Source organism: Buteo buteo, chromosome 19 (assembly GCF_964188355.1).
Source record: "Buteo buteo chromosome 19, bButBut1.hap1.1, whole genome shotgun sequence".
In the NCBI taxonomy this organism is placed as follows: domain Eukaryota; kingdom Metazoa; phylum Chordata; class Aves; order Accipitriformes; family Accipitridae; genus Buteo; species Buteo buteo.
In genome coordinates, this window is record NC_134189.1 from 29,202,189 (window position 1) to 29,229,649 (window position 27,461).

The 27,461-nt window shown below is 47.8% G+C and overlaps 2 protein-coding genes across 8 annotated transcripts in view; both read left to right on the forward strand.

Annotated features, from left to right (window-relative positions):
• LOC142042212 (lactosylceramide 4-alpha-galactosyltransferase-like) overlaps nt 1–27,461 on the forward strand; it is a 32,540-nt gene that overhangs the window by 1,483 nt on the left and 3,596 nt on the right. Inside the window, exons 1-2 of one of the 6 annotated variants that reach the window (XM_075051894.1) lie at nt 852–895; nt 25,954–26,064. The gene's annotated coding sequence lies outside the window, so the exon portion shown is untranslated. Of the gene's footprint in view, nt 1–851; nt 896–998; nt 1,399–1,494; nt 1,515–23,433; nt 23,592–24,513; nt 25,199–25,953; nt 26,065–27,461 lie in introns of those variants that run through there. The other 5 variants (XM_075051897.1, XM_075051898.1, XM_075051893.1 and 2 more) reach the window with 5 other exon arrangements.
• LOC142042211 (lactosylceramide 4-alpha-galactosyltransferase-like) lies at nt 857–23,591 on the forward strand. Of its 2 annotated transcripts, XM_075051892.1 has the most exons (6): nt 857–895; nt 14,039–20,605; nt 21,497–21,653; nt 22,664–22,804; nt 22,939–23,159; nt 23,412–23,591. In XM_075051892.1, the coding sequence occupies exon 2, from the start codon at nt 14,093–14,095 to the stop codon at nt 15,164–15,166; it is 1,074 nt and encodes a 357-aa protein (XP_074907993.1). In that variant the 5' UTR covers nt 857–895; nt 14,039–14,092; the 3' UTR covers nt 15,167–20,605; nt 21,497–21,653; nt 22,664–22,804; nt 22,939–23,159; nt 23,412–23,591. The 2 variants fall into 2 exon arrangements, with proteins under 2 accessions (XP_074907993.1, XP_074907991.1); XM_075051890.1 differs by lacking the exons at nt 857–895; nt 22,939–23,159 and adding an exon at nt 1,525–7,717.

Here is a 27,461-nt window from a genome sequence, read left to right on the forward strand (position 1 = left end):
TGAAAGCCCACATTTCCCTTCTTTATTCGCGCTCATTAAGAACTTGTTAAGCAATCATTTGCCAGGTATAATTTGGGCAAAACTTCCTTCTGCCTGAGGGTAGATGTGAAACTTGCTTTGCAACGTGCAAGCAGCTCATCTGCGGGCTGCGTTTTGTTTTGTGGTTGTTTTGGTTTTTTTTTTTAAACTAAAATTTTCGGTTTCACGTCTTCGTTAACTCGCGTCAGCTTTGTAACCGTCTGCCTCGGCGTCGAACGATGTAGGAGTCGCCCACCCGGCCCCGCTCGTCCTCCTGCCCGCCGGCCCCCAGCCCTTCAGGCCGGCAGGTCTCCGGCCGCCCTCGGGTCCGTCCCCAGCTGCCGCCCCGCCGGCCGAGGGCCGGGCGCTGCCGACCACCGACGGGCACCCCGGCTCCGCCGGAGGTACCGCAGCGCGACAGCAGGTAAAACTGCGAGGAAAAGCGCGGCTCGGATTACGGGCTCCCGGCCGGCCGTGGGGTAAGGGGAGCGATTCCTGGAGGGGGGGGAGAGGGAGAAAAAGCCGTACGGCGATTTAAAACGCCTTGTTACGAAGAGAGCAACGCTGAGAAACCCCGAAGCCACCACCCCCAGAAGCAGCAGCGGCCCTGCCCGGGGAGGTGCCGCGTCCCGGGGCCGTCGGGGAGCGACGCCGCCCGCCCCGGGGCTCGGCCGGCGCCGCGCCTCCGGCGAGTAACGGCTGCGCCGCCCGCCGGCCCTCCCCGACCCGACGGGGAGGCCCCGGGAGGGGGCGGCCGGGCCCCTCCGGAGGCGGGACCGGCGCGGGGGGCGGGCGCCGTCGGCGATGCCGGGGGTGACGGGGCGGCGGGGGGGGGGGGAGCCGCGCTGCCGGGAGGGCGCGGAGCGGCGGCCCGGAGGTGAGGCGGGGCGGGGGGGGGGGACACGAGGCGGGTCTCGGGGGGCTTCGATGTCCTTCCTCGCTCGGGGGGAAGCGTTTCTCCACGGGGAGCCGTTCCACGAGCGGAGCCCGCCCGCGTCCGGCGCGGTGCCGGCCAGCAGCCGCCCGGCGGGCCGCCCTTCCGTGCGGGTCGGAACCGGCGGCTCCGCTCGCCCCGTCGAGGGCGCAGCGGCCGGGAGGGCTGCCAGGCCGGGGCGGGGAGCGGAGGGGGAGGCCCGGCAGCCGGTCTGCCCTTAGCCGGGACCCCCGGGCGGCTCCGAGCTGGCTGCGGGCGGCTGCCGTGCCCGGTGGGAGCTCTGCGGAGAGCGGCTCCTACGGCCCGGGCGGACGGGGAGGTCTCCCGCCCGGTGGCGGCGAGGTTTTTCGGCTGAGGTTTGCGAAGGAGAGCTTCTCTCGGCTCCCCGCGCGGCTTTGCGAGGGTCGCTGCTGCGCAGGCATCGCTGTCGGAGGGAGCCGGCGAAGGTGCGGAGCAGTACCGCAGCCGTGGGCCGGGGGCTCCGCGTACAGTGCCCGCCGCTGCTGGGGCCGGGAGGGCTCCGTCCCGCTTGAGGAGGGCTGGGCACGGGCTGAAACTGCAGGTCCGGGCGAATGGCAGCAGCACGGTGGGAGGAGAAGGAGAAAACGGTCGGAGAAATGCGGAATTCTTCTCCGCCAGTGGCGACAGGCTGGCTTGGGTGAGAGGGTGGAAAGACAGCAGCGCTGGTGATGGGGGTGGGGGGGGGGTGTGTGTGCAGGTGGCCGTCATGTTCCCAGGCAGACGTGTCCTGAAAAACATCGGAGTCTGAGCAGGGATAAGGTCTGAGGAAGAGAGAGAGAGACTCACAATAGAGCTATAGAAATGCTTGCTGGGGGGGGGCAGGGGGGGAAGCCCTTGTGAAAGAGTCATAGGAAAATACATAACTCTTGTAACTGTAGTAAGCTAAAACTAGCAATGCTGCTGAAAGAAGGCGAGTTTAGAAGCTTTGGCTGAGAAGGAACTATCCCAGTTAAACTAACATGTTCTTTCCTAATGCATGAGAGGTTGCTCGGAATAGACTGGATGTTTCTTAACCCTGAAGAAACCCTCTCTAGCTTCTGCTGAGCTCCAACGGGTTTGCACTATTATTCATGGGTTTTGTTGCCGTGGAGGTCAGAGGAGCAAATCTTACAGAACTCAAATTCCCTTTTTTTGGGAATTGTAGCAATTCCAGTAGCATCTCAAAGCACGGGCTCTGTAGGAGGAGGCACTGACTAGGGAGTTGTACGTGAATGCCGTTCTCTTGTTTGCATGCCCCTCATTTGACAACACAAAAATGGGAGTCATTCTTGAGGGCCAGAGGGCGTGATCTTGGGTGAACAGCAATCTGCCTGCTGTCAGTTAGTCTTAGGTGCGTCATTCAGGTAGCAGCTGGTAGCTATGTCCCAAGTTTTCCTTCTCACGGGACTTCTACTGGCTCTCAAGGCATTGGCTGTCTCCATCTGACAGTGGCTCTAATTAAGTTTTTCTTGCTCAGGAGTATCACAGGGCCAGGTTCAGTAGTTGTGGACTGTGAAGGCCTCGGTGTGCAATTTGGCATTACCATGGAGCAAAGTTCAGTGATACTGAAAGGATGCAGCCTCCTGGCTGCTTGTTCTTGCATCTCTCTCTCTGCCAATATTTGTGCCTGTCTCACCCTGCAGTGGAGCAAAACCAGTTCTGGGAGCTATTCCAGTAAGAAAATAAAATCCTTCAGCAGAACTGGCTTTTTGGTGCTTTAGCTTTCAGGGCTGGTCACAGCAGGGTCAAAGAAGAGCCCGAGGAGGAAGGAAGTGGGGCCACTTTCTTTAGCAACAGTTAGCCATTGCCTTGGTTTTCTTGTGTCATCAGTGGATGCTTTGGCACGAGGGACTTAGGTGTAATTCTACTTCCATCTTACTTTTGTTGCATTTGATTGGTCATGAGTATAGAGAGAAGCCACCCTCTGTCGCAGTTACCATATAAAATCATACAGATGTGCCTGTTCCATCTATAGAGGGGAGACCAGACGAGCAGTGTATAGCGCTGGATACGTCTTGCTATCAGCGCTGCTGTGGTTTGGATCAAGTTCCAGTATGTGATGGCAGGAGAGATTGGGGACACCTCTCTTGTCTTTACTGGCAGCCCCTCAGTAAATTAGTGCAGCTGTACTATCATTTAGCTCCCTAAGGGTTGTGCTTCCCATGCTCGTTAAAAGCTTGGACTGTGTCTTCTGGCTTTGAGATCACTTTCTCTGCTCTCTTCTGGGGTTGGTTTTCTTCACAGGCACTCCTGACCAAACAAACACTTAAAACTCCTTACTGGAGTTGCCGGGTTGTTCAGATTCCAGAACAGATTCACAAAGCTTATTTTGGGTGGTGCTTTCACTGTGAAACAGGTGATATGTTACCAACTCACTTCTTCGTTTGTCTCTACTGGCTTTTACAATTATCTTAAACCGGGGCTGGGAACTCTGCCCAACAGTTTAAATGAGGTCTGGTGGAACTTCAGATTATGGCATTGTGAACCAACCACTCCTCTGTGAGTGAAGGATTAAGTACAATCATGTTAGTATTTAGATTTTTCTGTTAAAAAGGAGAGTGTTCACACTCTATGTTTTTGTATAATTGCACAGGACCTCCCGTCTGTGCAAGATACATGGGTTAATACCTCCTGATCTTTAACATGTTCAGCCTTGCAGTGGGTCTTTCAGATAGGAAAGTACTACTTCCATATTCGCAGGAGGAAGGTTGTGTTAGAGACAGAAAAACAACCCCCGAGATCCTTGAAGAAACTTAGACATTGACTTCACTGTGATCTCAAGTTGGAGGTGAGATTTATGCTTCAGTTTTAACTGACCTGTTCCTTGGCCTGTAAGAAACCTGTTCCGAAGCAGCAAAACAAATAGAAATCCCCTGAATCCATGTGTAGTCTGCTGTTGGACCATCCTTCCAGCGTGTCTCTGGATTTTAAAAACAGAGAAAGAAACTGTTGTCCGGATTAGGGGAAGGAAAAATCACCACATATTGGCCTATTAGGCTTGAAGTGTTTAATTATTAGTATGCTCTGATACACCCTATGTCTTCACTTGTTAATGCTGCTGGATGCCCGGTCACGTACGCCCAGCCTCCCCGTAGAAGTGGACACCATCTTCAGTACCTTCTCTCTGTTTTGCAAGATCTGCTGTGAAGCCCTTGCATAAGCTCGTGGGCAGGAGTAACACTGGTGATTAACGGGATTTGCTCACTTCCTGACCAGGCGCGGTCCTGACTTCCCTATTCTCACAGTCCTTTATATCTGCACGTCGTTCCAAAGAGCTGCTCCTTTTCTAGCCATGTGCCAGTATTTTCTCGAGCTGTGAGGGTTAAAATAGTGTTTAGACTTAATTTTATACACAGTTTCCAGCCCTGTTATACAATAAGTGTGCATGGCTTTCTACAAATATGCAGTAATAGGAAACTGCTATTTGAAAGCTGTTGGTGGCAAAGAGCTGTATCAGTTTGCTAGCTGATCTGCTGCTAGCATCTGTCCCTTTTGTCTGTTTGTCCTTTCCAGCAGCTTTCCGCAGCCAAAGTCTGCCTTCTCTTTTAAGTATTGATGAGGGGTTTATGTGGTCTGTTTCTTGAAAGCTAAAAGCTGTGAGGTACAAAACCTGCTCCTTTCAGGTAAAGAAGACCCAAATGCTAAGATCTAGAAAAAAAGCGTTGGGAAACTTCTTCACGGGATGCAGAGTAAGATGCTCCTGTACAATAGCACAGAAGAAGGGGAGATAGCAGTCTGACTACGCACTGTAGCTGCGTTCCTGATTTTGCCAGTGTTTCTCTACCCAGGTCTGTCCATAAATGCTCCTGCTCCCCTTTGTGCGCCATGGTGACTCTGGCATCTCCCCTCGCTCCACCGCACTCGTCGCGTTGCTTGGTGCTCCCACCGAGACAAAACCCTTCACCTCCAGGGACCTTGGTTTGGCACGGCGGAGCCCAGCGCCCCGACGCTGTATGGTGTTACCCCAGCAGTGCACTGGGGAGCCACGGGGGGCACTGGGGAACGAGGGGGCTGGGCAGGCCCTCCCTGACCCACGCCAGCCCCCGTGAGCCGAGTGGGGCAGCCCTGGGGCGCGGTGGGCTCAGGCAGGAGCCCCACACGGGACCCGGCCACGGAGGTGACGCAGCTCTGGGGTCAGTCTGTGGGGCAGGGTCTGGGTTGAGGGGGTACAGGGCCAGACGTGGGCATGGCTGTAATGTCAGGGCAAGAGCCTCACCTCAAAAGCCCTCTCCACGTTTCTCAGCTCCCTCCCGGTTCCCTGCCTGCACCCGGCTGCCTCATACAGCGCTTTCTCCTCTGCTGAGCAATTCCATCTTCTGTCCTGCCTCACGGGTCAGGGTTTCTGGGTCGGTGGTGCTTGCTGTGGCCATCTCCGATTGCTGGTGATGTCCTACGTAGCTGCTTCTCTCCAGTGTCTCCTGTGCTGGGCTAAAGGGCCGTGGCAGAGCGGGGAGGAAGGTGCGGAGCAGGGTGACGTGGGGGAGGACGCACCTGCGATGAGGAAGTGAAGGGGCTACGGTCCACCGTGAAGGAGGGATGGAGGTTCAGAAAAAAGAAAATGATGGGTGGGCTTCAAAGTACCACAGGGCTTTCCGAGTGGGGAGGCAGGTTACAGCTCCCACATCACTGGGGTGCTGTACTCTGCGGCTGGAAGTGCTGGCCAGCTGTACAATACCTAGTGCTGGGTCTTTGCGGTATGTTCTGCTGTTGTGTCTGTCAGGTGTGTGTAAATCTCACCACTTTATTCATGAAATAGGCATAGACATCTCAGGAAGACACCAGGCTGTAGTGTGTTACTCTTGCTTATGAAGCTTCTTGAAGAAATCAAGATCATTTGAGGTCCTTGCAAGGACACGCAGAGTCTTATATTTCAATAAATAGTCTAAATACTAGCAACAGCTTTTCATAAAGTTAAGAAGAAAATTAATCTTCCTGGGGCTCTTTGGGTAACCTCGGGTGTCTCTGAGCAGGTGAGGCCTGTGGGGCTGAGGAGCAGATATCCACCGGAGGGTCCTCCTGCCCTGCACCCCGCACCTTGGTGACCTCGCTGCAGAGGTGCTGCTCCCACCTGCAGAGGTGCTGCTCCCTCCTGCAGAGCTCCCTGGCAGGCTCTGGGAAAGCTGCGAGTCAGCAATGACGTTGCCCCTTCAGCCCTGTATTTGTTTGAGCAGTTCAGCCCTGTGTTCGTTTGAGAAGGCAGTCACGATTTCAATAGTGGAAATCTCTGCTCTTGGATCGGGTAGCTAAATTCTCTACACGAACGCCATGTGGAGTGCGAATAGGAGTGCATTCAGGGCGGTTACGTATGATCCTGATATGCACTGGTTGAGCAAAGTGCAAATAGCATATTATCATGAAGTGCGCAGAAGTAAACAGAATCAAATGCATTATCTCTTGGTGTTTAATATGTACGGTATTAGTATTGAGGGAAGCCTTAATAAGCAATAAACTTAGATTCAGATTGTGTAAGTCAAGGCATTTTAAATGTGCTTTAAACTGTGGTACCTGGTGTACCCTTTGGAAAGGCCACCGTGTTTCCGCCTTAGGCTGTGATTGTGGGAATGGGTTCATACAAACTGACCCGCAACTGCTTCCGTACAATCTGTAGCACAGCGGCAGAACCAAAAAGCTCTAAATGTGAGTCCTTTGTCCACCTTTCTGCCGCAGGCTGCCTTATTCCAAGGATTTCTAGAGACCGCTCTTGACCATAACTCTCCACAGCGCATAGGAAGAGATGTTCTGAATTGTTACTATTTACTGTCCTTGGCAAATGTGCTAAACTTGCAAGAGCAAAGGGGTGAAAGCAGAAGGGACAGTGCAGAGCAGTGCTGTGTATGGTCTTTGGACTGAAAGACGCTGCACACTTTACTTTGACAATTTGCGTAGTCTGTAGATCTGTTTTTTTCTTAATTTGTTCTTGACGAAAGCTTTGCAAGCTCTAATTTTCCATTGTGATTGTAAGGAAGGAAATGCTTATCTGTAGCTGCTCTGAAACACAGTAACTGGGAACTGATTTATGTAAACTTTCAGGAGCTTTTTTTTCTTTGGTTCTACTTAAGGGTGCCTTAACACCAAATGTATTTAATGGGAATTACGCCCACTGGTTATTCTAAATTCCCTTAGCTCTAGATTCAAGCTTAATGTATTTAATTTTGGTGCACCAAATGTTACTTAAAGCTTACCTTGACAATTCTCCTTTGATACTAGTTTGAGATTTTAAGACTTCATATACTTTCTTGTGACTTATGTTTCCAGTGGCTTTTAGAGGAAAAGCTATAGGTGCACCCCCAAAAAAACTTGTCATGGCTTTCTGAGAAAAACAAAAGCAAGGGCTAAAACCTGTCGGCAGAGAGGAATGGAATTATGGCTTTGACCATCTCCACGAAGCAGGAGCAAAAAGACTCTGGCTCTTTAATAAATGTTAATCTGGGAACACATCCTGGACTCAATGTTAGGGAGCGTATTTAACAAAGCATTTAAAACCAGCACTTTACCTGACCCTTGTAGAAACTTCTAAAAGTTCTAAACTTCTATTATGTCATCTTCAGTGAATTGCAGCTCTGTCTGCCTTGTGGAAACACTTGAATGGCATGCTCTGTGCCTTGTTGAGCCAACAGTATATTGCTTCATCCATGGTTAACTCACCATCAGGGCTGAAATAGAAGGAGGTATCTGGCAGCATGTGAAGGACACTTTGTGGGATAGATGTTGTGATTGATGCTGGGATGTGGCACACTGTCCTGCACAGAAAGTACTATACTAAAGGTACTTTAAAATAACAAACAAGTTTCTTCCTTGGCATGTGCACCACAGTAAATGAATTCGACAGATCTGTCCCCTGCCCCATGGAAAGTGCAGCCTGGTTTCTGTGAGGGAGGACCTGGCTCTTGACTTTTGCTGCTGTGATACCTGTTTGCTGCTAAGTCATCTCTGCATTGTCCCAGAAAGGTTTTAAGCGCCTCTTCCTGACAGGGTCAGGAAACTCCCTTGCTCAGAGCTTATTAATGTTTGCTTTGCTTTTTAGACACAAAGCACCTCTGAAGTAAAAACATGAGTGAATTTTGAACAAACGCAGCTGCATGTTTGCATTGGTGTGGCAGTCATTTCTGTGCTTGTGGTCACTTCCTCTTGCTTTGTTTCATTAATCAAAATTACTGGATGAGACTTCAGTGGTGTATCGCCATCAGCTGTCTTGTAGCTTCAGATAAGACTTCAGCAGATGTGACAGGAGGAAATGGAGCTTTTGCTCTAGCTCTAGAGGTGCTTGCACTGCCCTTGAAGGAGCCTGTGATTTCCCTGGTGCTTTCACTTTGTTGCTGAAACAGCTGTTGTAATCTACTGCACCTATTTACTGCCTGAGATATTCCTCTACTGTTCAGCCACTGAGTATTGTTAAAAGAAATCAGACTGGGACATTGCTATTTCCTTGCTGTTCATAAGGGAGAAGTGTTGAGGGAGCAGTAGTGCTCTCTTAACTACTCTCCCTCAGATTTGTGCTTCAGTCAAGCTGTTCTGTGGAAGCTAAACTATCAGAAAAGCTTCATATTTATTTTGCAGGTGGAATTTTCTGCCTCAGATACCTGAGGGAATCCCTCTTTTGGCAGAAACTTCTCCTTAGGTTGGTGTAGCTGCAACACAAAGCCTTGGTTTCTGGAGAAGAATGTATGGGCGGGTGGCAGTGCTGGGATGTCCTTACCCTCCTGCTTAACTGGTAGATGGTCATTTGGCATATGCTAAGGAGACGTTTAGGGTAAGCTGTTGACAGGCTTGAGCAAATAATAAAATGAGCTCTCTGGATCGTGAAGCCATCAGTAAATTGTTGGCAAGCCGTTTGCATTACGAGTAGGTAAATGATGATGCATCACTTAGGGTTGCTCATTTTCTTTGTTTAAAGAATTTCTACAGAATTGTACACGGAGCTTTTGGAAGCAGATGTTACCACAAAGGGAAATAAATACATGAGTCATTCAGGAGTTTAGTAACCTTGGCCACCTAACCTGTTTTATAACCAGTTTTGTTTGCACTAGCTAGTTAAGAACTGTTCACCAGTTGGTAATCCAACATCCAAACCCAGATTTCACCCTTACAGGGGGAAAAAAAAAAAAAAAAAAGCTAGGGACTTCTCTGTATTTAAACATTACAAGGTACTCTCTATTAGGTGTAACTGGCAGGGTTTGGGGAGCCGGGGGCTGCAGGTGTGACCTGTGTGGAAAGGGGCCATGAGCTGCCCTGTGCCAGTTCCAGGTCATTCCAGCCAGCTCCAAAACAGACAAAACCAGCCCATTGCACACCAAAACTGCAACCGGTGAGAGCAGCACACGGTGCCTCTGCTCTAATGTTTTTCAGAAAGGGTGGTAGCTGCTAGGGACAGGACACACATGGGAGGAGGTGCATGAGGAGACACAGAAGGGCACACGTGAGGACACAAATATGCGAGGACACACATGAAGATGCAAAAAAGGAGACACAAGGAGTCACAGAAAAGGCCATGAAAAGGTGACATGAGGCAGGAGGCACCAAAGAACATGGGTGAGGATAAATAAAAGGAGACACAAAAGCAAAGATGTGAGGAGACACGGGAGGAGATATTAGAGGAGTTACAAGAGGATGTGCAAAAGGAGATATGAGGAGATATGTGAAGAGATGTGTCTGGAGTAAAGGGAGGAAGAAGTGGAGGGCACATGTGGAAGGGGTGGGAACATGGTTGGATACCTGGCTGGAGATGCTCTCTTGGAAGGAAGCGCTCCGTGCTGGAGGAGGTACCCTTGAGGGACAGCCACCCTTGCCGGGGCAGGGACACCCCTGAGGATCTGTGGTCTGTGGAGGACCCACGCTGGGACAGGGACACCCCGGAGGGACTGTGGCCCATGGAGAACGTGTGCCGGGGCAGGTACGCACCAAGAGACTGTAACTGCAGGCTGTGGAGGACCAGTGCTGGAGCAGAGGAGCAGTAAGAAGCAAGGAGCAGCCACAAGAAACGGTTACGCACTGACCCATAGCCTCCTGTGCCGCCTGTTGCCTCACTGAAGGGATTGAGACAGACTGAGTGTAACCCACAGTGATAACGAGGGAAGTTGAGACTAGGAAGGGGGGAGGAGAGGTGTTGGACTGAAGATGAGCCTGGGGAAAGAGGAGGAGAGGAGGAAAGGTGTTTCCCAAAGTGCTTGTTTAATTGTTGGTCGGTTGTCGTCCCCCCCCCCCAGTACCTGAATCAGTAATTAAAAGCTTATGTTAATTTGTAATAAATTAAATAAAGTGAAATTTCCCAAGGCAGGAATGTTTTTTGCCTATGGCAGTATATTCATTATGCTGGGATGTGAAGTGGTTTAGCAGTGACATGGCCAAACAGTACAAACCCCACGTGGGTGTAATCTGGGTAGAGTCTCCCTTCTCCATGTGTGTGGCTGGCGTACCCCTGTATCGCTGCCTCTGTGCTTTGGCATTTTACCAAGTACAGCTTTCTAGAGAAGGGCCAGCACTAGCCAGTTGCAGGCATTCACAGGTGGTGATCTTTGAACAAGTTGAGTAGGCAAAAGCTATAGAATAGGTGCAGTTTTGTTTGCAAACCCTTATATTCAGGCTGAAAAAGATTCATTGTGGGGCAGAGCTGGAGTAAACTTTTGCCATCGATGTGCTGTTTCTGCAGGGTGGAATTGCATAGCCATCTCTTTTTCCCCCACCCCCAAACTCTTTGCTGGTGCAGTACTGCTAGCCTAGTAGTAAATATACCGTGTACTTCAGGTGTAATGTGGTTAGAAAAAAAAAAAAATCAGTCCCTCACTCCTCTTCCTTCCAAATGTGAGTGGAGTGTTTAGAATAAAGAGAAAAAGGAGAGAAGAGGGGGAGGGAAGATGGCAGGGACTTGCCATTTCTTGCAACTATATGGGAAGAAAGACTCTTAATGTGTGAAGGAAAGCACAGGGTACGGAGGGGAAAGGCAGCTCACCGTGATGTGGCTGTTCCCAGGCAGACCAGTGCCTGGTGCTACCAGCTGGATGATGTGTCATTGTCTACAGGTAGAGCAGAAATGCTCCAAAGCAGTCTCTCTGAGAGACTGAACATGTGTTGAAAAATCTTAGCATGATATGGCTTTTGTTCAAATGGAGGAAAAAAAATTGAGAGAGAAAAAAATCTCAGAGGAGATTTTTCTTTTTTTTCCAACTGAAGAACGATTAATCTGAAATGGAAAATTCTGTTCTGTTATTAAGTTGATCCGTACCTATCTGTAGCAGGCATAATGTAATTCTCTATTACATTCTGCACATTTTTGGTTTGTCTCACAAAACTTCTATATTTACTATTGGATTGTATTGATTTTGCTTCTTTTAAATTATGCAAACTTTTACCAAAAGGAAGACAGGGATTAAAACAGAGAAGACACTAAAATGTTTTGCATCTTTCAGACTTTTTTTTTTTTTTAAAGAGTATATTCCGTATGAAACCTTACTGTTCTTTTTTCTTTACTAAGAGCCTGGCACCACTTTGACTATGCAGGCTTTGAGGAAGGCATTGGCACACTGATGACAGTGCCCTTCAATTAGACTGTACATTGATACACCTTATTTCAGACCATTAAAAACTGTTGGACTTTCTGGGAGAGAAACTCAGCTCTACTCTTCCATCTGCTGCAACATATCTCTTTATGGTTAAATCTACACTTTGGACTTCAGAGATCTAAACTTGGGGACTGGCCAGGACAGTCACACTAGGCTTGTAAAAGCAGAAATAGCACTGTGTATCCCAGCTCAAATGCCTGACAGGAGGGAATATAGGTGTCCCCCTACACTTGAGCATACTGCTAGAGAAGGTCTGGCTCTGTGGGTAGAATAGGTGGGAAAAGAGGAGAATGTGTCTTTTAAAGACAACTGCTGTACTGGAGGCTTAACAGTCATGTTCGATTCTCTTTCACAAAGTGTGGTTTTAAATGCTGAAAGAAGGGAAAAACCTAATTTTTTTTTTTTTTTCAGTGGAGGAAAGTGTTAAGTACTTTAAGCCTAGAGGCTTAAACATAAAATTAAGAGCATAGCCAAGAACAGAGGTGCCGTGCAAAGGAACATAATAAAGACTACCATGTTGTGGAGCTCTGTAGCAAATATGGGACACAGGGTGGTTATTGAGGAATAAATGGAAGGGAAACAAATACCCTTCTGTGATTCTGGGAGCTGAGACCTCTTGACAGGAACAGATGATAGCACTGGGGTTTTAGATGAATTCTCAGTGTTGGGGAAGGCTGGCAGGTGGCTCTCCTCTGGGGAAATAAAACACCTCAGAAGCAGCTGTTCTGCTCACTGCCAGGTTTCAGGATCATTAGTATGGCAGCAAACTGGAGGACAAAAGAGAATCTAAAATCCCAGTATCTAGAATTCTTCTTGTACGTTTGATTTGAAAATAATGGGCTGGTGAAGATAAAATGGAATACATGCTGTACATCCTTACAAGTGGCAAGCACAGTGTGCATCCAGGGAAGCAAGGGACAGTCTTGGTTTGTGATAAATGGAGAGGTTTGACCATACTTTGTCTTTGAAGGAGAGTTATCTTTGCTAGAGGACAATATATCGTACCAGATCCAACAGCCCAAGAGAGGTGAGACTGCTGTTGCTCCATGTCCAGACAGTAGTGAGGCTGAAGATGTATTCAGCAGACACAGGCACACAAAGCACACATATAGGCTACATATGTATGTACATATACATGGCTGGCTACACACATCACAGGCAGACACTCAGAGCGCCCAAGTGAACGTAGGCAGCACCAGCAGCCTCATCCTGCTCCCCTCTCTGGCTGGCCAGGATGGGAGCCCACAAGTGAGAAGACATATATACAAGGTGGATCCCTCCAGCAGCTGGGCTTAGACACTCAGCCCAGTAGCTGCCCCTGGATCCCAGTCTCCCCAGTTGCTGGCACCTGGACATACAAGCCCCCAGGGTGACAGCCCTGTGCCAGTTGCTGGTACAAACTGTCACACACACGCAACTGGCCAGGACTTTCCATGTCCCGTAGCTACCCCCTCTGTGCTCTCGCCCTCAGAGACACGCGGGTGTTCTCACACCCAGAGCTGGCCCTCGGGGACCTGCGCACCCTCCTGGCTCCCAGGCCACTTCACGTACTCATAGGCAGGTCCGCTTGATCTCTGCTACCCGTCGCACACTTGCACGCCCGCAGGCGCTCCGGTTGCTGGTACCACGGACGCGTGGGCCCTCTGACCAGCTGTCTGACCCCAGCTGCTGCGTCCACAGCCCGATACGCACACGTGCGCACAGGATCAAAAGCCCTCACCCACGAAAGAGTCGGAATTTAGCAAGAAGACAACAGAGGCTGTGCTGATCAGTCACAGGGCACAGCCAGACAAGCGTACTGACCAGCAAGCTATTTATCTGCGTCTGGCCCTTGTTATCACCTTACACTTCTATTTTCCCACTCCTGTTCCTCCCAAAATCACCTAAACCCCTCCCTTTCCCCACCTTTGGTTCCTTTGCTAAAGATCTCGTAAGAAGTCCTGTGCAATTCCAAACTGTTCTTCCCCTGCACACCGTAATATGTCCCGCCCCGAGGCAGTGACCCCCTTAGTCCGAAGGGTGATCTGGAAAGCTGCTTCTGGTGACCCTGGTGATGGGTTTCACGGCTGGACACTGGGACAGCCGTGGGAGGAGCCCAGACAAGGTGCTGGTTCCCCTCCAGTCCTTGATCCGGGATCGCGCCTGCCATTGTGCTCCTGTGCTCCTCTGGGCTTGGGCAGATGGGCCTTTGGTGGGCTGATGGCTCCTGTGACGGGCCTGGGAGTTGCCCCGCACAGTATGTTTGGGGTCCCCCTCCTGCCGTTGTCCCTCTGAGCTTTTTGTGCATGTGCAGATGAGCTTTGTCACGTAACCTCACAACCTGAATGTGGGCTGTGGTTTCTAATGGGGCCCTGTGGGCACTGTGGCAGCATGAAGAAGCCAGGATGCTTTTTAAAAGACGACCTAAAGGCATAATTCAAGCATGCCAGCATGAAGGAGAGTTCAGCATGTGGCTCTGCCATAGTACTGTCCTGAGACTCGTGGGTCTGTTGCCTTCCCTATCAATTTTTTCTTCTTTCCTCCCCTTCAGATCACGACGGTTGTCTTGGGAGAGCAGGCTCAGACGGGAGCAAGACTGCTCAGGATGCCCAACTGCCTGCTAAAACTGACCAGGGTGGTGCTGAGCCACAAGCTCAGGGCTCTGTTTATCCTCACCTTTAAGTTCATGTCCTTTGCCTCCATCATATTATACTGGAGAATCGCGGAGCACCCTAAGGGCAGAGGCCAGCTCTACAGCTTGCCTGCTGAAATCCGCTGTGCTCACTCTGTGCCTTCTCCTCCCCATCCCGCTGTCGGTGGGCCCCCTGCTTCCCCAGGGGACGTGTTTTTTGTGGAGACCTCGGATCAAACTAACCCCAGTTACCTGTTCATGTGCTCCGTGGAGTCAGCGGCCCGGACGCACCCTGAGACAAGGGTCGTGGTGCTCATGAAAGGTTTGGCAAGTGGTAACGCCTCATTACCCAGCCACTGGGGCTTCTCGTTGCTGAGCTGCTTCCCCAACGTGGAAGTCCGGCCCCTGGACTTGACAGAGCTTTTCTCTGGCACACCTCTGGCAAACTGGTACTTGCAGGCTCAGCAGCGCTGGGAGCCTTATTTCTTACCCGTCCTGTCTGACGCCTGCAGAATTGCCATCATGTGGAAATTTGGTGGCATCTACCTGGACACAGACTTCATTGTGCTTAAGAACTTAAAGAACCTCACCAATGTGCTTGGTACCCAGTCCAAGTACGTTCTGAACGGAGCCTTTTTGTCCTTTAAGCCCAAACACAAGTTCATGGAGCTTTGCATGCAGGACTTTGTGGATAACTACAACAGCTGGATCTGGGGGCACCAGGGCCCACAGCTCCTAACACGTGTCTTCAAGAAGTGGTGCTCCATCAGGAGTCTTCGGAGCAGTACGAGCTGCAAAGGAGTGCGTGCTCTGCCCCGTGAGGCTTTTTATCCCATTCGGTGGCAGGACTGGAAGAAATACTTTGAAGTGGTCAACTCTTCGGAGCTTCACCAACTCTTTAATAACACCTATGCAGTGCATGTATGGAACAAGAAGAGCCAAGGGACCAGGCTGGAGGTCACATCTCAGGCTTTGCTGGCTCAGCTACATTCTCACTTCTGCCCTGCCACGTATGATATCATGAAGAAGGACTCTGAACGGCAGTGACTCAAGGGTCAGCTAAGAGATGTTGCCTGGGAGCCCACAAGTCTCCAGCTGTTCCATCGCAAATGAACCTTCTTTTGAAGTGAGGTGGTGAGAGTTGAGGACGAAAGCCGTTTGTGGGTCGTAGGTGGAGCCTGTAGCTTCAGCTGATGTCTGTGCAGCTCTTTGTCTTGACTTTAGCTCCCTACCAGCAACGTTTTGTTTCTCTGCAGGACCTTTCTTCTGCTCTGCTTGGTCAGGTAGAGAAATCTCAGGAGGGGAGCAAGTGCTGGGCCACTTGTGGCAGCCTCCATCAGCCTTTCAGAAGAGTAAGACCCCTTTCTATGACTGTAAACCTTGAAGAGACCTTCATAGAAATGCATATCTCATCACCTGATTCTCAGGGCTTCTGAAGTGCAGTCCTCAAAGCAACAAAAGGATGGGAGAGCAAAGAACAGGAGCTGAGGAGGAAGTTAAGGATGTGCTAGAGGAGGTCTCCTGTGAAAAACATAGAGGAAAACAGAGAAGAAAGAAAGGGCTAAAGCAACTTCTTTTTCTTTTCATTCCCTTCTCTTCTGAAGCCTTTGGTGGAGGAGACTTTCTCATGTCTGGTTTCAGGAGGGAGCAGGATGCTGCAGTCTCTGTTCAATGTCATAGATCTAAAGATGTGGAAATTTGGTGTGAATCCGAACATGAGGATCAGAGGCCAGCTCATCATTTAGAAGGAGCTTTTGCACAGCAATGATTTATTTTATAGTAGTGGCAAATTAACACCCTACAATGAGCAGGAGAGCTCATCCAAATCACACCTCACATTGCACCTGATGCAGGAAGAGCTGAACTATCTTTTACACTGAGTTTGTCTCTGTGACCAAATATCCATAACTGCGTCTAAGATGCACCAGATCTTTCAGCACTTGGATGGATCCTAAAGGAAAGTCATGGTATTTCCAAGCATTTCCAAGGTTACAGAGAGCTTGGTGGGGAACCTGTACTGTCTAAATTCAAGTCCATTTATGAGTCATTTATGGTGGACCTCTTCAAGTAGCCTGGAGTACTCCTGCAATTCACTGTCCAGGAGTACAAATCTCTCCTGGGAGGTCTTGAGGAGGGCAGTGGAAAGCTTTACCCTGAGCATCTTCCTGAATTGCATTGGAGAAAGTTAACATATCTCTTGCAAGGTGCCGTTGTGCCTTTGAGGGTTCCTACCACAGAGGCGAGTTTGTTGGACAAACTGTGGGAGAAAACTCGTCCCTTGCCTTGATGCCCAAAAGGATGTATTTATGCTCTTACAGTTCTTGTTGGAAAATGATGGAGAAAGAGCAGTGAGAAACAAGAATGGTTGAGATGGTCGAGACTATCAGCATTGTTACATTTGGTTCCCACCACAGTCTAAAGGGGATTGCTGAGGCACATGAGCTTGGCACTACGATAGAGTTAATGCAGATGCGCAGAGCATTGGCCTTCTCCTCTCCTACACTACTAAGAGATTATGATCTCGCTGTAAAATCTTCTCTGCCTCCAGTGTGCCTCTTCTTATGCTTGGGAACAGCAGTGGGGTGGTCCAATGGTCCCTTTGATGACCACAACTTGGTCAGATCTTCAATGTCACCTTGCCCCAAAGCAACAGCTCTTTCACGCGATGCTTCCTGCAAGTCCTCTGAGTGTGACTCAAATGATTTCTGGATCTGCAGTTGTCTGAGGCCTCTTCTGTTTCCTAGGGCAACCATAAGCAGTGTGAGGTTTGCTCAGTTCAGCCAAGGCAGTGGTCAAAAATATAAAAGACTGTGCATAAATTTATCTGTCTCGGGTTTATTTGTCTCTTCTTTGATGATAAAAATAAGAAAGACAAATTGCCTATCACTTTTACAGTTTCCTGTCCCTCAGGGACATGGCCGTGGGAGGTTGAGGAGGGTGTGCACTTTTTTTTTTTTTTTTTTTTGGTGGAGGCCAGTGCTGCTTTGATTGAAAGGTACCTGCCTGTGAGTTGGGCAGGGTGTGAGGTCTGTGCACAAGTAGCTACTCTGGAGTGAAGAAGGTGCTGGAAACACCCCTGCAGCAGCTGGCACCACATGCGTGTATGTTTGTAGTTCTGCCCCTCTGTTCGGCTCAGCTTTATGGTATATCCTGGAGGCATTCAGGATTTTGAATGTCTGCAGCTCTCCCAACACTGAACATCTTTAAGAGCAAAGACTTTGTGGGGAAACAGCAGATCCTCCTGACTGTATAAGCATTCTTCAACACACTAAGTGGTATAAATGGATGTTCTTTTCACTCCCTACTCTTACTGTCACTACTCTGTGGGGTTTTTTTCACTGCTTTCTTTAGAAGCAGCCGCAAAATTGTCAGCCCTGGCCTAGTGTGTGGTCAGTGAGGCATGGTTTCTCCTACTGGTTCCTTCTGGTTTGGGCCCTTTGGGCTAAACAACAGAAATCCTAGTGAGCTAGGAGCCCCTGTCAGAGATGGTAAAATTGTGGTTGGTGATCATAAAGGCATCACAGGGGACTCCACCGTGGCAATACCATGAACTGATTATGGGATTGTTTGGGACCCATTGCAATGAGTATCTGGCTTAATGTACCACTACTTATTCTAGGAAAGTGCCTTTTTGGGTAAGTGGAGTGATTTTTTTGTTGTTGTTTTTCTTTGTTTTTTTGTCAATGTTCCAAGGTTTGATAAGGAGAGAATCAAACCAAAGCAGCCTTTGGCCTTTTTCCCTTTGTCTTGTGAAAGAAAAATAAATACAGCTTTTACTATTACTTCTCTCTGCCAAGATGTTCCATTTTGTTCTGCAAGGCGTTGGTGGTAGGTCTGAGCAATCTGTGAGTTATGCAGAAAAGCATTTTAAAGTTGTGTCCTGAAATGACTCACTAAAATTAGGAGCGTGGAATGAACATGAGACAAGTTGAACATAAGCACACGTGGAAAGAAGGCTCTGCGGACCATGACTACATGCCATTTTGGGACTTGACCAGAGGAAACAGAGGAAAGCACAGCGTGTGGTACTGATTCCTTATCCAACCAGGTATCACCCGATCATTCATGACCTGCAATCTATCTGAAGCAAGGCATTTTAGTCTCACTCTGAAGGTCTGGATGTTATGGAATAGGAAACTCCATGAGAAATTGTGTTGCTTTTTCCCTGGGTGATGGGCTACAGCGTCCCTTAGTAGTGACAGTGTCTGTGCTCGTGTAGACCTAAAAGTAGAAAGCTTGTGCTGCAGGCATTCATTTTCCCACCTGCCTTTCAGAGCCTGATGTAAAGACCCTGGAGTCCAGGTGAGCATTTGAGAGGCTGTGAAAGGACGGTGGGGTCTGGTGTGCAGAGGAGTTTTATTGTGACACCTTGAGTCAAGAGCCAGGGAAACAGTTTTCCCTTAAGATGTAAAATAGTTGCTTTCTTCATTGCTTATATTCAGTCAAGATGATGGGAAGCGGTGAGAAGGCACTAACTGTTTCTTGCCCCGTCTCCTTTGTCCTTGAGCTCATGAAGGTTAGCGGGTACACAGGTGTGCAGTACATCAAGGAGAGAAGCCAGGGGTGGGGGTTGGAGATGCAAAATTGGACAGTGCAACAGAAGAGGAGTAAGGAAGGATCAGTAGGGTAACCCTGGATCCGGTCTCCTGGAAAGAGACTGAATTATGATTACTTTCTCTGTACTGGCTGCGAGCTCTCCTAGGCCAGGACCTCTTGTGTTGGGGGGATCTGGGATGCGCAGGAAGTAGTAATGTTCTGTAGGGCTCTTTTTCCCCTGTTCTTCTCCTCCCTGTTTCTTCTCCCTCCTCCCAAAATGTGTAGTCCAGGAAGGCTGTGGTGCAAAGTAAGTTAAGAGCCCTTCCTGGGGGGTGGAAAGTGCAGCTACCTGCCTCAATCTTATATATGATGGGAGCTGAGGTCTGCCTAGGGCTGGCTGGCTCTCAGTAGGAGAGAAGAGGAAAAACAAAGCTCTCCACATGCTCTGTTTGGATATGCCATTTGCGAACACTGGCACTCTGGTCTTTCATGTGTGCTTCGGCTTCAACTGTCTCAAGTATGTGTGACCGTTCCCTGCGTGCATTTGTCTTGTGGTCTCTCTGGTATCTTCTTTGCAACTGTGCCTGGAACTCAGATGAATAGGCATAGTCCCAAAGAGAAAACTACAGGAGGAAGTGATTTCAGCTGCACCCTGCTATTACAGCTCAAGCTGAGATCTTGACTTTTAAATTTGTGTATAATGATGGAGCCAAATAGCAGCTGCCATGGCTCTGCAGTATGTTGGTAGAGGTACGAGAAGTAAGAAAGTGCTCTTCACAAAGTGGAATCTATGTCCAGGGGGAAAATTACATAGGCGCATAAAGTCTGGCAAGTTAAATATGAAAACACCATAAGGCTATAGAAAACATTGTTTGAGAAACAATTTCCAAAAGATATTAAAGCTACCAATGTTGTTATTCTTTTTTTCCAACTGCAGAAGGAACAGGAAGCCCACTAGAGAGGCGCAAGGTCAGGAGGAGATGAGAGATTGAAAGGGAGTTCAGAGGTCAGTTTGAAGCAAACCAAAATTAATTTCTGCATCTGGCTACAGGTACGAGGAACTTGGGGATGTTTCTCTACACTGTAATCCCTCCTTGTGGGGGATGCGTGCCACAGTCTCTTCTGCATCACATGTCCATGGAATACACGTCAGGAGTGAATGAACAGACGGATAATGGGAGCCAATGGGCTGCATCCGTGAGCACTGTGGGAGCTGGCTGATGTCATTGTGAGGCCTCTCTTTGTGATGCTTGAAAGGTTATAGAGATTGGGGGAAGTGGAGGGAAGCAAAAGTCACTCCTATCTTGCTTATCTTCAAGACATGCAAGGAAGAGAATCCAGGGAACTATAGGCCAGTCAGTGTAACCTTGAACACTGGGAAGGTGATGGAGCAAATCCTCCTGGAAGTCATCTGCAAATGTATTAAGGACAAGAAGGTGATTAGGAGTAACTGGCATGGGTTTACAAAGGGGAAATCATACCTGGCCAAACTGATAGCCTTCTGTGAGGAAATGACCAGCTCCGTGGACAGGGGAAGAGCATCGGATATTGTTTATTGCAACTTTAGTAAGGCTTTTGACACAGTCTCCATAACAGCCTTGTAGATGTACTGATGAAACATGGTCTGCATAAATGCAGTGAGGTGGACTGAAAACTGGCTGAACTTCTGGACTTGAAGGATTGTAATGAGTGACACAAAGTCCAGGTGGAGAGCAGTAACTAGTGGTATACTCCAAGGGTCTGCACTGGGGCCAGTACTGTTTAATGTCTTTATTAATGACCTTGATGATGGTGGGATGGAGGCAACCTCGACAAGTTTGCAGCTGATGCAAAACCGGGAGGAGTGGTTGATACACAAGGTGGTTGAGCTGCCTTTCAGAGCGACCTCAACAAGCTGGAGAAACGAGCCAACAGGAATCTCATGAAGTTCAACAAAGAGAGATGCAACTGGTGAGGGATAACTCCATGCACGTGTGGGCAAGGAGTTGACCGGGAGCCAGCAGTGTGCGCTTTTGGCAAAGAAGGTCCGCAGCCTGCTGGGCTGTGTTATGTCACGCATTACCTGCAGGGTTAAGGGAAGCAATCCTTCCCCTCTGCTCAGTGCTGGTGAAGCGCGTCTGGGGTGCTGTGCCCAGTCCTGGGCTCCCCAGTTGGCTCAGGGGTTAGAGCTTGCATGCGCTGTTCTGGAGCACCGCTGCACTATCTCTGAGCTTGCCCAGTGAGCAACTTCCATTGTGGCTGTAGCTAACAGCACTGGTAACGTTAGAAGAACGCTTCTCTGGCATCATATGAAGTCATATGCCACCGTTCTCAAATAGCACTATCACTGGGTGCAAGCTAATCCTGTCAAAGGGTTACTGTCTGAGAAAATAACAGCTCCTGCTAGCGTTTTTTTTTTACAATTGATGAAGCTACTGAGCAAGCTCACTTAACTGATATTGAACATGCCTGTTTTTTTGGAACCTGTTACAGCTCTATCTTAATTCATTCAATAAATTTCCTATTCTGTCTAAATGTAATAGCATTACTGACCATTTTCCACTAATCTTAGACTACTGCTTATTGTATTTAGGGAGGATGAAGCTGAATTGAAGCTTGATGATGTCACCATGAGTGGCTATGTGATTTTCTGTTTGTGGCCATTATTTACATACCTCATTGGTTCTCTGTGTTGCAAATAACAGACAGTCTGTATAATTTTTTCTGGATAACTTCAGCGAGATGCCAAACTTCAGCAAGTTGCCATCATATCTATGCCTGCTTTCTGCACAGTGATTTGGGAATCAACAGCTATAAAAATTGCCATATCATTTCTCCCCACAATCTGTTTATTTTTTGCAGAAACTTGCTGATATCATCCTCTGACTCTTTGCTGTGGCTTGCTTTTAATTCGTCTTACCCCACGGAGTGTCTATCCAGCACTACGTACCCACTACAAGTGGGTATTTTCACTGTTCTTTCCTTTTTTTTCCGGAGAAAACTTGGTTCTAAAAAACATGTAAGTGAAATTGGGTATTGGAGGGTTCACTCTGGAAAGGTGAAGTTGTGATTAAGTACAAAGGATGCAGTTAAGAGGCAGGTGCCTTAAGCCTCCTCTGTCTATAGCTGCAGTATCTTATGCCTTGGTCTAATATACCCATTACAATTACAATATTCTCATCTCGCCTCAAATATTTGCTTGTGTTTGGTCTGCCATTCTCTCTGGGGTCAGAAGGAGGAGCTCTAAAACTGTTGCTAAAATGCTAAATACTAATTTCCCCTAAATACTGGGGGAATTAGCAGGTGGATTCATCCGTGTTTGGCACGGCTCTGCTCTTCCATGCTTAACAGACCGATTAGTGACCCACTGAATGTTGGTATTGTTAAACTTACCTCTTCTACTCTTGATGGTAATGTAAATCTGGAGAAAATGGAGATCTTCAGCTGTTTTCTGGTGGGTCCCCAAAATACTCCTAGGCTGCTTGTGATCAGTGATATTGTTCAAGATCTCTAGCAGCTACCTGGGTATGCAACAGCACTCTGCTGGACCTTTTTCCTATCTGTTTTTGTTATTGAATTTGTAGCAAATTTACACATCCCCTCCAGTGTTTTTCAGTTCATATGTCCACACGCTTACTTGAAGGGACATCACTAAACTCAAGAGTACTTGGTTCATTCTTCTAAAGACAACTGGGACTGGTGCAATCAATTATTCCACGGCTGATCAGGGCTATGTTGCTGTGTTTCTACTCGAGGTACCATAAACATAGCTTTTGAATAGTTTAACGGCACAAGGTAGTTGAAGTTGCACTAAAATTATGCAACAAAGACAAGCAATGATAAGACAAAGAAAGAAGGGAAGGTATACCACAGAGTACTTTCATTTAGCCTGTGAAGCTAGATTTGGATGTTCATGACACATTCTGGCCAATCTCAGCTGTACAAAATTCTCCAGCCCAGCCCCAGTCTTGATGCCTCTAGCAGTGGGTCCCATGCTAAAAGCTGCAACTCTCTCCTTTGCTTCCCCAGCAGTGCCTGCCTTAAACCCAGAAGGCTATTTTTAATGCATAGAACTGCAGGAATGATAGTGGAATTGGCCGTGAGAGGGCACAGCTGTTGCTATAAAATGGCTATGAAAGGGACCATCCAAAGCATCTTGCTCGGTTTAAGGTAAAAAAAACATCTCTAACCAGTCTCTGTTGTAAATTTGTACTTAAGCATGTTCTGAGGGACATCAAAGAATTACATTCTCGATCTGTTTTAGTTAATAACAGAGGTAGATGTAGGTTATGTTTCTCTTACAGGTTCCCTTCTTCAGGGATGAGTGTGAGAGCCACCTTGTGTTTTCTGTCACTGCTGGGTGAGATTGTGCAAATGTGAGGACCAAGAAGCCAACACAACGCACAAAAAGGGAGGGTGGTGGGAAGGCATTGAGGACAGAGAATCCACCTCATCTCCTCTGAACACAGGGCCACTAGGTTTGGGTCTTCTTCCCAACAACCCTAGGGATGTGCAGTATGTGCAGGTAGGCTCACAGGCGCTCGTTATTTTCCTTTTAAGACTGGTTCAAAGAGTTCATGAGACTGGAAGGAGAAGTTTCTCCCTCTACCTGGGGTTATGTCAGCTGAAGGCTGTTAGTGATTGTAGTTCCTCTTTCTACACTGTGGGAACACTCAAATCGCAATTCCCATTTTCCTAGGGGTCCTCTTGTTTGGGAGTATTGTGAATTGATCAAATATTCAAATTCTAAATTGACTCTTATTCCTGTTTTCTACAGCCTCAGCCGCTGCCTGCTCAACAGTTCAGCTTCTCTCCTCTCCACAGCCTAGGAGCTGGGTTTGTTGGTTCCCTGCACTCCACAGGAGGCCAGCTTAGGAGAGCACAGCCTGGTTGTCAAGGCAAAGAGTGTATTTAACAGCAAGCATGAGCTCCGGCGACCAAAGTCACAGGCACCCAGGTGATCACCCTTCCCGGTCCTTTTGGGCAGGTGATCAGTGAGTGCCTGGGTATCAGGAATCATTTGGCTTCTCTTTTGCAGTTCTATTCTTGCAACATTTTAGGCAAACCAGAATCCTTAGTCTGTGCCTCTGTTTCTATTGCTCTCTGTTCTCCCTCTTCTCCCCTTTTGCTCAGCACGTGTATTTGCTAATAGCTAGATCATCCCTTTGCACCTTCTTTCCTATAATTTTCTGCTTATTTGCAAGTCTGTCTAGCTTCATAGGCTAAACCCGCTAATTGCCTACGCATAAGCTGTATCAATTAAATCACAGAAGGAAAACAAAAGAAAGGAAAGTCCTTATTCGCATCCTTAGTTTATATTCTACTTTGCAAACAACATCTGCAATATACACAGCCACAGTTTTCCTGTAAACATCTGATTGCCTCTGGCTAAGACAGTTGTTTGTAGTGGTTATACTAAGGTGTAGGCCTGGAGGTTTGAGAAGAAGTCATAATCTGAGAATTATACAGTTCTAATGTGATTATGTAAAAGCAATTCTAATTGCTTTCCGTGTAAACTGAGAAAGTAACGTTTCATCTTCTGATGTCATTAAATGCATGCCCTTAAAGAATTTGTACAGCTTATTTCTTGCCATTTATTATCACTACTTGAACTGTCATGAAGATCTGATGATGTTCTATAATAATATCACTCAACAGTGTACATTTTTTCCTGTTAGGAATGATTTGCCAGGTTTCAGGTACTTCTGAGTATCTGCTGTTACAATTTGAAAAGTAGAGGATTGCAGGAACTGGTGATGCTTGTTTGGCTTCATGTCAGTTGCCTTCATGTACAATTAATGTTGTACCATCACCCAATCATCGAATTATCTGGTTTTGGTTGTTTCCATTTTTTGCTGTCTGTGGTTTTGCTACCAAGGAAAATATCAGTGAAGCACATTTACAGTCACGTAGGTCAGGAAACCCCTTTGCTCAGTGCAGGGTGCACTGGTACCCCTTAGGGGCACCAAGAGTAGATGTGAGCATGTGTTTGTCCAGCAGCATCAGATTGGTTGAAGTCCTCGCACAGCGGAGTACTCTTTGTACTACATTTTATCCTTTTTGTGCTTGGAACAAGGGAAACTTGCTATCATTTAAACAGTCAGCCTTTACCTTATGCAGTAAGGTGTCTCTTTATGTTTTACAATTTTTGTTTGGACTGAGTTTTTTGTTTTGTTTTGTTTTCTTTGCATGCACTGCTTAGCTAGGCTTTTAAATTTAGCAAGTAAGGTTGTGAAACTTATATGCAGTATTTTGCAAATCATGTATTGTCAGAAAATATGCATGAGCATGTTTCTTGCTGTGTTGAAGAAATTCTTGTGGCATGTGAGTGTCTAACCAGTCCTTGTCACACTCTCGGAGGGTCTCAGCATCTGCCCGATTCTGCATTGGTATGGGAAGGAAAAGCATTATGTTCCTTGATGGCTCTGCTTTGAGCAGTGGAGTTGGACAAATGATCTCCAGAGGTGCCTTCCAACCCCAGCCCTTCTGTGGTTCTGTGACTAGATGGGACCTGATCTGAGGCCTGGAGAGCAACATCGATGAAAGGGCTGGGAATAGCTTCAGGTGCTTTCCAAATAGCTTCCCCAGTGTTGGCATCTTATGAGTCTGTCCGTAGTACTGCCGTGCTTGGAAGGACTTGGGCAGGGGAGAGGGGCCGGGGAAGCTACAGAGCAATAGGCCTGACATTTGTTGTAGGCAACTGAGTAGAAACTGCACTAAACCCTAAACTTAGTGTTTGTATGGATAAAGGCGGTATTTTATGAACGTGTTAACATGTCTTCTGTAAGGGAAGGTCAGCTGCCATCAAGCACAGGGACAAGGGGGAACTCTATAATAAAATGAGGGACACTTCAATTTGGCAAAGTCATTCAATGAAGTATCTGGCATAAGAGGGAGTACTCCCAAACAAATGAGTAAATTAATTGGTTGAAAGAGTGTATGTTCAAAGGAGCATTCAGAACAGAAGTCTTGGGGTGGGAAGAGGCAGGTCTATGAAACTCTCAGCTCAGTTCTCATGGCAGCCACCCAAGCCGTGTGAGCACTGGGAATTCTTAGCAAAGGAGTAGAAAACAAAACAGCAACCAGTTTCCTGCCACAGTATAAAGCTTAATGTGTAGCGATAATGGAGTTTCAATTTCCTTCTTATTTTGTTTTTCTTTTTTTTTTTCTGATTCATTTCTAATTAGATGGGTTCTTCACAGCACAGCTGCATGACCCTTATATCGGCCACTGTTAGTTGAATGTATGTCGTCACATCCTCCTTGATCTGCTTGTTTTCTCCATGTGTTCAGACTCCATTTTTCACAATTTCTTTTCAGAAAAAGGAAGTGCCAGACCATAGAGTTATAGGCGCTCTCAGAGACACTATCCTCTTGAAAATCTTGTCCAGCTGAGCAGTGACCTCTGTGGTGTCTTGAAAGCGGGGACAGGTGAGTAGTATTTGCAGTTTCTGTGCAATGGCACTTGCAATTTCAGAGGAAGGTAGAGCGCCAGATTTCCTGTGTTTGTTTTGTGAAATAAGCGGACTGGCTAATGCAGCATCTAAACTGTCTTCTTATCCGCTACAAAAGCAGAAATGTATTTCTAAGTATATAGAAGTGTGATTGTAGCAGAAGTTCCTCCTCTTACTAAAAATATGCATGTAACCTTGAAGCTTGCTCACTGTTAGATTAGAGCTGTGCTTTCCTGCCTTCTCTACAGCAAAGGCTCTGTCCCCTCAAGCCTGTACCTGCTTTCTCTTCTACAGCTTACCAAGCTAAAAATGATTTACAGGATTCAACCAGCAGTGGCATGGAGGGAGGGGAAAATGGGTACGTAAAAAGCAGAGTGGGTTTTTTTTGCTGCCTGTAACACTTACAGCACATGCTGGCATTTCTCTGCAGGAGAAGAAAATGTTCTGGGGATCCAGAGCTGATGATTTGTATCTCGGCTGCCTCTCCTCTGTCCCCCAAGCCCCAGTGCCTAGTGGAGAGTGGTGGCTCTGTGCTGTTGCACTTGGAAACCTCCCAGTGCAGCTGACAAGTCATTTTCTGGCTACATGGGGAGTTTAGTATGTGACCCAGTCACAGTTACCAGGGGTGAATGACACATGGGATTGTGCCAGCTGGGTTCTCTGTCCTGTTCCCTGTTTGGTTACAGGCTGTTTGATTAAAGCTTTTGCTGTTTCCTGAAGCTCTCTGTTCTGGAGCATGGGGATTTGGATTTGGAGATGAAGCAGAGGGAGGCAGGAGGAATCATAGAATCATTTAGGTTGGAAAAGACCTTTAAGATCATTGGGTCCAACCATAAATCTAACACTGCCACATCCACCACTAAACCATGTCCCTAAGTGCCACATCTACGCGTCTTTTAAATACCTCCAAGGATGGTGGCTCAACCACTTCCCTGGACAGCCTGTTCCAATGCTTTGCAACCCTTTTAGTGAATAAATTTTTCCTAATATGCAATCTAAACCTGCCCTGGCACAACTTGAGGCCGTTTCCTCTTATCCTAAATGCCACAATCCTCCTCGCTGCTTCTTCACGTGCTTTTGTGCATTGACCTTTGGGGCGCCAGTGGTGGGCCAAGGAGGTGCTGGTTCTGCTGTCCTTCACTTTAAGGGGAGGCAAGGGCAGAAATGCTGATGCTAATGCTGAGAATGTAGCTAGAATGACTTCTCTTTTTGTTGCCTCCTTGTTAATAATCTTTTCCTCTCCATCCCTCCCTTTTGCAGGAGGAAGAGAGGAAGTAAGGGTAGGGTGGAGGGGGATTGCATATCCATCACCAGGTGATTCTACTGGCAGAGCTGAGCAGGTCACAGCCAGCGTGGCCTTTGCATCCTGGGTTG

What these genes read in the sequence shown, in the direction of transcription:
- LOC142042211 (XM_075051890.1), top strand. Translation starts at nt 7,670, where the DNA reads ATGCTGGGATGTGGCACACTGTCCTGCACAGAAAGTACTATACTAAAG. An exon ending in CAGAAAGTACTATACTAAAG is followed by an intron (nt 7,718 to 14,038) that starts GTACTTTAAAAT and finishes CCTCCCCTTCAG; the next exon opens with ATCACGACGGTTGTCTTGGG.